Source organism: Andrographis paniculata, unplaced genomic scaffold, assembly GCF_009805555.1.
Source record: "Andrographis paniculata isolate CXL003 unplaced genomic scaffold, ASM980555v1 Contig98END, whole genome shotgun sequence".
Taxonomy (NCBI): domain Eukaryota; kingdom Viridiplantae; phylum Streptophyta; class Magnoliopsida; order Lamiales; family Acanthaceae; genus Andrographis; species Andrographis paniculata.
In genome coordinates this window covers 1,188,737-1,202,237 of record NW_026137637.1, presented here as the reverse complement: position 1 = coordinate 1,202,237, position 13,501 = coordinate 1,188,737, and the positions used below count along the sequence as shown (strand labels likewise).

The 13,501-nt window shown below is 31.1% G+C and overlaps 1 protein-coding gene across 4 annotated transcripts; it reads right to left on the bottom strand.

The window, feature by feature from the left end:
* Positions 1-3,172: 3,172 nt before the first annotated feature.
* Positions 3,173-9,601, bottom strand: LOC127243795 (F-box/LRR-repeat protein At4g14103-like). Of its 4 annotated transcripts, none has more exons than XM_051263955.1 (5): positions 9,348-9,601; positions 5,549-8,683; positions 3,905-5,007; positions 3,672-3,815; positions 3,173-3,575 (listed from the first exon to the last, which is right to left on the bottom strand). In XM_051263955.1, exons 3-5 carry the CDS (start codon positions 4,883-4,885, stop codon positions 3,477-3,479), a joined length of 1,224 nt encoding a protein of 407 aa, XP_051119912.1. In that variant the 5' UTR covers positions 4,886-5,007; positions 5,549-8,683; positions 9,348-9,601; the 3' UTR covers positions 3,173-3,476. The 4 variants fall into 4 exon arrangements, with proteins under 4 accessions (XP_051119912.1, XP_051119913.1, XP_051119914.1 ...); XM_051263956.1 differs by having other exon boundaries at positions 5,549-8,638; XM_051263957.1 differs by having other exon boundaries at positions 5,549-5,912.
* Between the last annotated feature and the right edge of the window lie 3,900 nt (positions 9,602-13,501).

Below are 13,501 nucleotides of genomic sequence, written 5' to 3'. Positions count from 1 at the left end.
CTTTTATTTGTTGAAGTAACTATGAACTTGTCGATGATGCCGGGTGTGTTTGGTTTGGGTATGTATTTAAATAGTTGATGTTTTGTGAGAAGAAATTGTATATTTTTATAGAGAATAGTAAACTTGCGTAGAGATAAATTGAAAAGAAAAAAAATAAAATAAAATTTTGAGAAGAATTAGAGTCTTATGTGTTGCATTCTTAGAAACGTCAACGTTGATATCTCTTTGGTTTGCAACTTTTGCATGTGGTTATCATTTATATACTACTTTTGTTCGGCTCTGAGGGTCATATTTATTTTTTTTGTGATATTTGAATATTAATTATTATATCAAAATATAGTATAAATATACAAAAAAATTATATAAATATAAGAATATTTTTAATGCTAAATACAATGTCGCAGAAGGTAAGTCTAACCCTTAGATACTACGGAAGAAGTATGTATTACTATGATTTAACAAGTTAGAAATAGATGCTGAAACAGGTTTCTAATATGGTTCATCAGTTTTTCATTTTTCAGTTTTAGTGTTTCATAGATTATTTAGGGGTTTTGGTGCATAATGGAGAAATTTGAGTAGAAAATGAAATTGCAAGAATTGAATAGAGAATAAAAATGACTTGATAATTCAGTTGAGAAATGTAAAAAAACTACAGCTATCGGAAATTAGTTTTAAAAAGTGAGGATTCATGAAAAAATACTTATGGTAAATAATTATATAGTGTTTTTTAAGATCATGTTTTAGTATAATTTTTTAAAAGTAAAAATTAAATGCTTATAATAAATAATTTATTTCTCAAATTTTACTCTTTTACTTAATCCCTTGAAAAGATCAATAATAAGATTTCAAATTAGGGTGTTTTTTTTGTGTGTGTGGAGACGCCCTCGTGGATTTTATATTGTTTTTTTTTTTTTTTAATTTTTTTATTTGATCTAATTAAAAATAATTAAAGAAAAAAAAAATTCAGGTGTCCGTCAGCTGTCGCTGATTTGGAGGGACACCTGGCGGATACGTGGCTTCCGGCGAGCCACGTGGACGTCTCTGGCGTCGGATTAAAACAACGAAAATTTTTTACTTATGGAATTAGTTTGCCACAGGTCTTACAGAAATACAGCGCATATATGCAATTGTAAAGAAATTAAAAAAATATATATATATCTAAAAGAAAAGAATCACTGTGTTGTTTTCTTTATTGGGAAAAATTTATTTATTTGATGTGATAGTTTTTACACAATAAAACTTCAAAACTTATTAATTGATGTGATATAAATCAATATCAATGTAATATTTGAAACTTAAAAATAAGTATTTGTTTTAATATATATTTTCAAAATACTATTAAAAAAGACTTGCAAACAATTAAGTCATAGGCTGTGGTTATACACACAATTCTTTGCGATAGTATTATAGTGCTCAAGATCGATGAATGTAACAATGATACAAATAGGAAAAAAAGGTATTAGATTCAGCTCGGAGGTTTACCCAATGCGCACTTTCGGATAACGATTGCGGATTTTTACGTCATAAAACAAAAAAAAAGGGTGCGAAATTAACTTGAATCACTCTTCAAACTCATCTTATAGTGTTACCATTCGCACTTTAGGCTCGTTGTTTCTCAAGTGGTAAGCCACATCAAGATGCAAAATAATTTTTAAAGCAACCATAATGGCCTTTTTTGTAGGCCTAAATTGTATATTTAGAAGCAATGTTTTGAGGCAACATCGGGACAAATCAACGGGCAATTTCTATTTCTCTCTTCACTTTTAGATTTATTTCTAGTTCTCACCGACGACTTCTCCGGTCTCCACCAAAGGTTCTCTCCGGCGTCTAATCCGGTAAATTTTTTCTGAATTTTTGTGTTTTTTTTTTTTTAATCTATTTTGGTTGAAATCAAAACGATAGTTTTCTTTTCACATACCTTGGTATGTGAAATAGAGTTTTACTATTGCAGAGTTTTCAAAAATTTTGCAAATTAATAGCGAGAAAGAAAGGAGTCTCGAGAGAGGAAAATCTCTTATGCGCAATTTCAAATTTAAATAGATTAAAATTGAAGATGGTGGTGGTCTTTTGCGACTAGCCGTGCCTGAAAAAGATTTTGGAGGAATGAACCTTAATATATATGTAGGGTCCTTTGATTTTAGAAACAAATGAATGTTAAGAGCTATTGGCCATATTTTTTTTTCATAAATGATTCGACATCTTGCTCTTAATGTAATATAAATACTAAAAAATAAAGTTCTGATTTGATATTTTTTTTAAGAAAAAAAATAAAAGATACAATGAATAGTGAGAGTTTAGCTCCAAATCGATATCCAAACACATACATAGAAGTTGAGCCCGTAAACTACTCCAACTAAATTCAACTTTAACTCACTCTATGCGCGTGCCAACATACTCTAAATTTCGAGTCTTGACCGCCGTAGGAATTGAGAACCACTCATGAAGGTGTGGATTGAACTCCACGGGCTCACGAGGATACGACTATTTATTTATTTATTTTTTATGACAGTGAAAATCCGCAGCCGCTACCCAAAAGTGTGTACGGGATAAACCCCCGACCGAACCTAATACTCTGTAAACCAAACTCGACAGACAAGTCACACAAGGATACGATTTTTGCCCCTACATGATCTCACCGAGATACATAAAGGTGAATATAGGGCCTAGTAAACGGGAATAGAACCTTATACACTTGGATATGCTTTTGAAGCAAAGATGTGTCGAGGAAGGTCAAAAACAACTTGTGTCACGATTTTAAATTGGTGCATTGAGTTATAAACTAGAATGGCGACAAAAGAGAAGGTATATAAGCCAAACAAGGAGAGGAAGTATTCGCCGCGGAAACTCAATTTGCATTGAACCACCCCTTTTACCTAAGCACGCGCTCGACACCTACCCAAAAAGATCGGAAACACTCTCAACGGGACAATTTCCTACAACAATTGAGTCGTAGAATTTGAACTAAAACGATATAAGGACCGAGTGCCATCCATGGCGGATACTAAGCATGGATCCAAACCAATCATTTTTAAATCGATTGAATCCGCAATATGCTAATGAAGATCAAAATCATATTCACAAACAACTAGAAGAAGGATAAATAGTTCCTAATATTCAACACGAGCGAACAATTCAGAGAAACGATACCTAAAAAAGATGCATATAATACGAATAATAACTCAACCCAACATAATGCATCTAAGCAAAACATAGTCAATAGACAATCCACCGGATAAGATACAAACAAACAAATCCCGAAAATGTCAAGCGTCAAATTCACCAACAAATGTCTAAAACTCTCGGAAATCAAATCCACGAACGGAAATACTCAGCATCAATATGCAAGCAAGCAAGCTGATAGTACGCAAAGTTCTTTATTAGAATGAACCGAAGTCTGTAAAAACTCTTACCTTTCGAGCAATGGCAGTCCCAGCCATTGTCCGGCATTACGAATCACAATCCACAAACACCGCTCTCTATATTCCGTCATGTCGCTGGGGGCCACCTACACGGACAACACTCACTGATCCGTCGAGATAAGCAATGAAAACCTTGAAGCGGCCGTTTCCACAGGGCTGAAGAACCAAACAATAAACGAGAATTACTAACCGGCCAAAAAGAAAAAGAAACGAACAATGGAAAGCAGGTTGGCGAAGAAAAGTAAGACGTACGATCTCTAAATATAAGTTCATTAATTTATCAGCACAGTTGAGAAACGTCGGCAGTAGAGTCCACCCAAAAGCATCGATATTCGGGATCAACAGGCTAGACAGTTTCGGAAACCTCGGGAGGGGACGAGCGCTGCGCGCGAGCATCTGCAAGAAAAAAAAAAAAAAACACATGTAAGACAACGTCCACTACAAGATTTCTCGAAGAAAACGAAGACACGGAAATAGAAGCTCACCCTCACGACTTCTCCCGACAGCGACAAGTTCACTGCGTTAGTGCAGGCTTTGATAAGTGTGAAGGCTCGTTCATTGAACTCATTATAATGATGGGGCTCGTTATATGGATTAAGATCAAGACGAGCCCCGATCAGACAATCAAGCTTTTCTTTTACATTAACGTAATTAGGCACGAGGCCTTTGAACAAGAAATGCTCGAGGTTTGGAGTACGGAGCTCGAATCCACCGATGTGCTGCGGTAAGGTGTTGTACACCTTTAGCAGTGTAAGATTCGGAACAAAAACCCGAACAAAGGAGTTGTGGGGCACGTAGCAGTGGTCTAATACCAACACTTTAAGCTTAGGACAGCATTCTATAAGGGCATTAACAGCATTGAACCTGGTCAGAGAAAGCTCCTCAAGATTCGGTAGACTGAACCTGAATTCATCGGGATTGACACCATAATCAAGCTGCAAGTTTAGAGAAACAATGTTTGCACCGAAGAGACTGTGAATGAAATATTCGGGATCCACATCCGGGTGAATGCAAAGATCCATCTTCTTGACTTTAAGATCTAAAGCAGCTTCGATCCATCTACTGATCTTTTGGCCATCATCGAAATTACAGCACCTTAGATTGAAAGATTCTACAGAAGGCTTTAACGGGCTTCCACGCAGAGTGACATATAGCAACCTGTCGACAAAATCCTTGAAACTGGTTGGGTTCCAGTCTGCATCCGACTCTGGGACTATCCTTTCAGTGTCATCTAACACAATTCGAAGATTATGGACTAATGGCAGCAAATCTTTCCACTGGGTCGACAGAATACCAGTGCCAACAGCATATTTTGTCGGGAGGAATGATAGGATGTGACAGAGGATTTCATTCGGTAAACTACTAAGCCGGTCAATCCCATCCACTTCATTAGCCCTATTAGGCACAGGTTCCTCAGTCCTAGGCATCCTTCCACGGATTTCATGACATTTTCGGATAATAGCCATCTTCCAACACTAAAAGTAGACCCTCGGAGGTGAAGTACAAAAAAGTTTGCTCACAATGATCAACCACTCGCCAACTGTTAGATCTGAAATTTTAAATTGCGTTGAGAAGGTGCAAAGCCAACCTGAGAAAAATAAACAAGTAAAGCATATTAAGTACTTTTTCTTAGCAATAATTCGGGGTTTCATACACATCTGTATGCAATTGTGAGAGATAAAAAAGAACAAAGAGAGAGGAAACTACTGCTGCATAATCATCGCGTTAAGTTTCCAACAGATATCAGATTAGGAAACAAATCCTGCTTGAATGTGTATAATCTAGAGCATTGCCCTGTGGGAAATGAACTTCGATTAAAACAAAATAGGCTTCAAATTTCAAAAATCGATTTATTCAATTAAAATGATTTTCTCCGTTAGAAACCTTGACAGATTACATAACCGGTGAATCAACAGAGATTGCTGTGAGATTTCTCATACAATCGAAACAGATCTAAAGATGACTAATGAAAATAAGGCATGCGATTTAATCTAGGAATTCATAACGCCGTTTAGCCAAAAACATGAGCAAGCACACTCAGATCCACAACAGAAGATCAGATTTAAATCAAGAGGCAATTCATAAATGTAACCAAATGCATAAACAAACCAGATTTTGTTTCTCCATACCTTTCTTCTAATCAATGGCCATTCCTCAATCGCAGATGGATGATTTATTCTACAATCTAATCTGAGCGAAAGCAAACCACAAGCCTCTGCTGCTGCTGCCGCCGCCGCCGCTGATTTTGCCCTAAATTTTGTTTCTGAAAATTTTCCTACACATATTTATAGCCACATTGTCTGCATAAAGCTGTAGGACACGTGCCCCATCAGCCTTACCTAAAAATTTTATTACTAGCGTACAAATGTCGTTTCAAATTTGCAGAACATTGGAAGGACTAGTGGGGGCTGCATTGACGTCAGCCTCCAGTCAGCAAATGTAGTGTAATTTAAGCATTTATGAGCGCGAAGAGTCGCATGCACCTGTAAGGACCTAAAATGCGATTTATTCAATCTTTTATCATCCCAATTCTTTAATGGCAAATGCTTAAATGACACACAACGGCATAAAACACTTCTTTTTGAAGTTTGGGTTTTGTATTTTTACCATGCAACAATCGCGATTCACTATAAATATACAATATTTCTTCTCATGGAACATCTCATCCTAACCACTATTCAAGCAAAAGACCAAAACAACACTCCAAAAGAACACACCTTCATACATGTTCTCAAAAAGAATTTATCTCATATCAGCAGAGTAGATGAAGGTGGCACACAAAGACAGAATATAACAATAATTTTCACAAGAAAATGAAGGAGCCATTTAAGTAAGGATACCTTAAAGATATTTATCACCAAATCATAACTCGGTTCATCAAAACATTGCATTAGGTAGCTTCATTTCATTTTGCAGGAAGTATTTTTAATCTACAATGGAAGGTTCCCATTTTGGATTAAATGTGCCCCCAAAAACCATTGTCTTTTGCATCAATGGCCATATGTCATTCCCCATTACAAAAAATCCAGAAATGATCTCATTAAACAAGAAGAATTCAAGCAATTGCTTACGTAGAAGAATTGAACATCCCATACCTGCCACAATTGCATATTTCCATACTAGAAAATTGTGTATGAAAAGAAGAAAGAAGAAATATATGGAAATGAAACACGTAATAAAATGTATTAATATTTTAAATCCAACATACATAATAGTTTAACAAATTTAATTCATACTTTCCTTCTTAACTAAAACACAATAAATGAGAAACAGAATTTAGTCAGACCAATACTAGATGTACATGAGATTCCAAAATAAGATGCTGCAGCAAATTGAATAACTATTTTCTAATTGCTATTCATGTGGGTATTTCATTTCACCAGCCTTGGGGAAACTCTAAAATCTAACATAAAGCAAATCATTGTCTCAAAGATGTTAATACTAGTAGTTTTGCGTCATTTCATTAAGCATAGATTCATTTAGTCAAAGGTAATTAGACAATAATTGTTTACAACCTATTACATTGGGCTTTGGCACTCACCATTGATATGCAATATCAAGTTTATCTCATGTCTTCCTCTATTATGTCACTCTAATATTGTGCAACACACGTTATATATACCGAACATAAATCAGTGCCCACACTTGACTTCTTAGCACAATAGAATGTTACATCTAAGTAGGGGTGTCAATTCGTGTTATTAGGTCAGATTTGTGTCAGATTAAGCTATGGGTATAACAAAAAATTTGCTAGCCTGAACCCGATTTTAAAACCCAAAATTCTAAACTCGAACATGTCATGAATTCTTTCGAGTCAGGTTCAGGTTAATATGATTTTATTTCGGGTTACTTGATAACCAGAACGAACCTGATCAATCCGATATGAAATAGATTTGAAACTACGAAACTGACACAAAATAGACCAAAAAATATGAAAAAATTAAAAAATTGAAAACATATTTTGTTAAAAAATAATTAATTAAAAATTTCATTAAAAAAAAATTACCAAGAGGAAGATGGAGGTCAAGAAGAAGATTATAACAGACAAGTGGGAATGGATAACATAAGTTCTATTTTTAAAAAATAAATAGCAATATAATACTATATAATTTATCAATAATTTTATTATATTAATATAATTTTAATTTGAAATAAAGTAGAAAACAACTAATAAATTATTGATGTAAAATCAAGTCGAAATCGGGGCTAGGTTTTGGATCATCAGGTGAATTGACCTGATTTTTATATTTCAGATTATTAGGTCAACCCGAAAACTTATCTGATCAAGCTTGAATTTATATATATTTTTTTCATTTCGGGTTGACTGATTTCTTAAAAATCCCGAACACCCAAACCCAAACTTGAAAATTTTCAAGTCAAACGGGCTTGTGTTACGGGTCATGTTCAAGTTTGCACCCTTACATCTAAAACCCTTTGCTTGCCACTCTATTGCTTTTCTTTAACCACCTAGCTATCCCATTTTTCATATTTTCCAACCATCAAGTACTAACTCAAGGTTCTATAGTTGAATTAAAATAGATGATTCTGTATCATTTATAGTGAAGGTATCAAATATCAGGAAGAATACAATCTGGGAAAAGAGAGAAAAATAAATAAGTGGATTAATATAAAGCTTGATCCTGTTATTCAACACTCAGAAAAGCATCCCCAGAAATAAACAGGCCTTCTTCAAATAATTATTAGGGAGAAAAAACAAGAAAAGCACCACGTGAGATGTCAAGAGCAAATAAGACGAGAGGATTTTCAAGCGTATGAGGTGAAGAGAGACTGGCATACATATTTAAAATAAACTAAGAAATGGAAAACAAAAAATGATAAAAAAAAAAATTAAAACAGAGCAGGCCTATGCACACACATGTGAGGAAAATAAGTGGGTTTGGCCTACGAAAACCTAAGCCCCCCAAGCACACAATCTCATACTTTTAGCTGATTTACTCACAAGCCCTAGATATGCAAACAATAATAAGGAGGTAAAATTATTTTTCATTACGAAGTGTGGTCGGAGGTTTATGAAGTACATGGGATACTATCCCTCAAGGGAAATAACCAACAACAATGAGAAAAGCTTTAGCTACTGCATATGTTCTCCTACAATTTACAAGAAATAAAAGCCGTATCCTAAAATGACTGTTTCTTCTAACTACATCCTCCAGAGGCACAAGTTCCTCTTCCGCATATTGAAATGTCCACATAATCGACTGACAAACACAAATACTTGTTTAAAAACCGTAGGGTATATTTCCCTATAATGCCAATGTTGGAAATTTTTGTTAGAAAGAAAAGCATTAAACATAAAAAAGAAACATTTACACGTGGCAACGTTAGTATTCTGAAATGGAAGAAGACAGACTGGACAATATTCTTTTGGTCAAGTCGACAAGGGCATGAAATTATTTGATATTTTATAAGACAGTCCACATAAACCCCTGAAGAGTTTGTTAAGTCCTCGTCCTTAAACTCAATCTAATCATCACAGGGACCAAACATTAGGCTTACCATTAAACATACCAGCATATTTAAAGAGAAACAAAAAAAGCTTAAAATTTTCAAATGCACAAATTATTTAATTTTTGCACATTAAGAAAATTGAAAATTAGTTTTTCTATTGAACTGTATACAAATCTTTTCACTCACAGAATACCTGATGAATCATTTTCAAAATAAATCAAATTCAAGACGAAGCGACACAAATCAATAACGAGGATGACAAGAACTGCAGCACATATTTCGAATTAAGGCTGTGGAATCTAATACTCATAGCAACTACAGCGTAAGTCACCAAATTATTTATTACCGAAGAAACATCCACAAAATTAACTCGTAAAACCAACGATCTGTTCATTGATGAAATTCGAACAATAACCTAGCCAGCAACTGTAGCAGAAATACGGAAATTACTGATATTACCCTAATTCCACCTCGTGTAGAAGCGATACGGACAAAAAATCCTATCCGTAAATTGCAGAAGAAATCCGTCTATACATCGTAACTGATCATCCAGGCTGATCAAATGTAAATCCAGCGAAGCTCAGCCAATCCATCGATAGAGAAGAAAATTTGAGGAGAACGAAGGAATTACTGTAGTTTTGCATCATTCCACTGTTTTCGCCAGAGAAAATATGCAAACGCAAAAATGGCACCTTCAACTTATAGGGGTTTCTTGGTTTGGACGAATATTGCTTGTCCTGTTTATTTAGGAAAATATCAATATAATCAAAATTTATTAATTTTGATTTTAATATAAAAAACTCATTAATTTTATTCTTAATATAAATAATTTCAATCAATTTTGTTCTTATTATAAATAATTTTAATTAATTTTGGTCCCACCGATTAAAAAATTAATAGAAATTGCTGACTGTCGTTATAAACAATTTCAATTAATTATGATCCCACCGTTAGAAAATTAATGGAAATTGCTGACGTGAACATGACGGAGGTGACGTGACAATTGACCTGGAAAGTACACGGCGGCGAACATGTACAATTATACACAACCATATATATATTTGAGTGTATAATTATACGTAACCATGTTATTACAAGGCCATGTAGATTTCTATTTTAGTTTAGAATTTTTATTTTTTTGTTATACGTATTTTTTTTTTTTAAAAAAAATTATTTTGAATTTAAAATAGTTAATATAGTTAAAATGGACAAAAATTAATAATAAATATAATATAATTTATCAATTTTAATTCAAATATAAAAATTTATAAGATATATTATTTTGAAAGGTTTTGTCTAAAATTTTATTATTCATAAAAAATTTCTACATCCAATTACACAACAATTTTTTTTAATTTTGTATATTATGATAGTATTAAAAATTAATATATTATTTCAATACAGTAATGTGACGTTTGTAAGAGAAATTTTTTTTTGCTAAATAATAGAATTTTAAACAAAATTTTCCAAAAGAACATACTCGATAAATATTTATATTTGAACTAAAATTAATATATTTTAATTATATGATGATTATTATTGATTTCTTTTTTCATTTTAACTATATCAACTATTCTAAATTAAAAAAAAAAGTTAAAAAATATAACAAAAAATTAAAATTGTAGATCGAAACATAAAGGTACACGGCCGTGTAGAATAATACATAGTTGTGTAACAATATGATCATGTATAATTATACACTGAAATATACATGGTCATGTAACAACATAGCCGTGTATAATTGTACATGACCATGTACTTTCCAGTTATGTCCATGTCAGCAATTTCCGTTAGTTTTTTAACGGTGAGACCAAAATTGATTGAAATTGTTTATAATGGGACTAAAATTGATGAATTTTTTATATTGAGACCAAATTGATAAATTTGAATTATATTGAGATTAAAATTGATTTTTCTCCATTATTTATTAAAAGAATAAAAACAATATATATGTTTTTAATTTAATTTAAAATATGATTTACAAAATAAAATTTTGTCACTTTAACATTCTATTAACAAATTGTTTTTTAACAAATTTTCAGAATGAATGGATGAAACACTAATTAAAAATATAGGATTTTACCCAAATCTTATCACTGATAAAATATTTTTCCCAAAAATATCAAATCAAACACCTATTTTTTATTTTTTATATTATTCTAAAAATTATTTTTCATTCAAAACATCACATCAATATTTATTTATATCACATCAAACAACTATTACAATTTAAAATTTTTATTATTCAAATCTCAATTTAAAATCCAAATCCCAAAACAGACACACCCTTAGGATAACTTGGGTTCATTCCTTTTGGTATTTGGATTTTGAATTAAAATTTGAATAGTAAAAGGCAAAATATAGAGTTTGGTGCACAAAATGGAGATGAGTTGCTCCAATGCACTCCATATTTGGTGAAATGCTACCAAAAATGGTGTTGCAACGTAGCTACCGCTATTTTTGGTATTGTATTGTATTTTTTATTATTTTATTATTTTAAATTTTTGTATATAAATTCTTTTATTTCTTTTGAATTTTTTAATATTGTTTTAGAAAATTAATATTCCCTCCATCTCATATCTATATATCTATTTACTTTTTATACGAAGTTTTAAAAATATTAGTATTATATTGGGATAAAGTAGAAATAAAGGTAAAAAAAACTAAATTAACTCTATTAGTATTGTATGATATAAAAGTAATGACAGTTGTGTAATATATTGTAAATTGGAAGGATATTTGTAATGTTAGGTAGATAGTGCAATTACTAAAAAAAAGAAATTGATACTTAGTTATGGAACGGACCAAAATAGAAAAATTAATAGATTGTTAAGGGACGGAAAGAATAGTAAGTGTAAATATAAAAAATAGTTTAAAATAATATATAAAAAAATATTTTAAGTATATGTTTGGATTAAAAAATAGAGTTGTGGCTTGGAGTAAACATACGCAATTGTATTTTTCGAGTTAAAACTGCATAAAGAGAATTCCTAGTTAGAGATGGCCTAAAAATTTTGAATTGTAATAGTTGTATGATGTTATATAAATAGGTGTTGATGTGATATATTTTGAATGTAAAATTGATTTTTAGTATAATATAAAAAGTAAAATATAGATATTTGATTTAACTTTTTTTTGGGAGAAAAAATTTGATGAATAATAATTTTTTAGAAAAATCCCAAAAACAAACACAGATTATAAGTTGTAAGAATATCATTTACATTCTTTTTCATTCATTTTAATTTCTATTAATACTCTAAATTATTTTTGTACTTTTTCAATATTCATACTTCTTAATTTTGTGTCCAAAATAAACTAAAGTTACCGGACTAAAAAAGTATTACTCCCTCCGTCATCCAATTATGTGCTCATTTGACCGAGCAGAGGTTTTAAAAAAATAAATAAAAATTACTTTTTTGGATAAAAAAAAAAAGTGATATTTTGTTACTAAAAAAGGAAATGAAAATAAATTTAATGTTGAAAAAATAATACTTAGTGATAAAATCACATCACATTCTTCTTCTTTTTCTTATTTATTTATTTTTTTTAAATGATCGTAGACAATTACTTTTGACTACGACAAATCCCAACAGTGGACTGGAATGTTGAGAAAATAATACTTAGTGGTAAAATCACATAACATTCTTCCTTTCTTAAAAAAAAAATAAAAATGATTGTAGACAATTACTTTTGAGTGCGACAAATTTGATATGAAATAATTAGATTTGCATCGATGATTTTGATTTGATTATGTATACAAATCGACACAAACTTGATACGATAATAAACGAATTTTAACTCGAACTAGACACAATAATCTGATTATATTAATATTAATCTGTACATTTATTATATATTTATACTAATTTTAATTTAATACATTTTTTTTTTAGAAAAATATTAATTTAAATTGAGCGCAAAGTAAATAATATTTTGAGTAATTTCTAATACTTATTGCATATGTGTGTACAACTATTTTATTGACTTAATGACATTTAACTTTATTTTGGTTGATTATTTATTAATTTTAGTTTTAGAAAAATTTTAATGAATAAAGGAGTCAATTTCGTATTAATTGGGTTGAATTTGGTCAGACCGGGTTTATGTCGGATCATTTTAGACCTATTGCCAGTTCTACTTATCCCAACTTACACATATTTTTATATTTAAAATAATATATTAAAATTTTATTCTCTATATAAAATAACTAGCATGTGAAATTTTCAATTTTAAATAATTACAAAGTAACTATTTCATTAAATACTCTATTTTTTTACACAAATACCCTTACTTTACATCACATCATTATTTTTATACCAAAAAGTAAGAACAAAAATATCATTACACTACTTTTACCTACCCAATACTATTATTTTTTAATCTCCGTATAACATTTTAAATGATAGTAATAATCTTTTTTTTGATATTTTTAATGAAATTTTCATGAAGTAACCTACAAACAAACCGAGCAAACACTTCAAAACACAAGTAAACACAATATACAGGCTTTGTTCTTTCTATGTTTTTTTCTGGCATATTTTCCTAAAAATATTAATACACCACACAGATTCATTATTTTTATATTCGAGTCATCCATAAATGTAAGTATTATT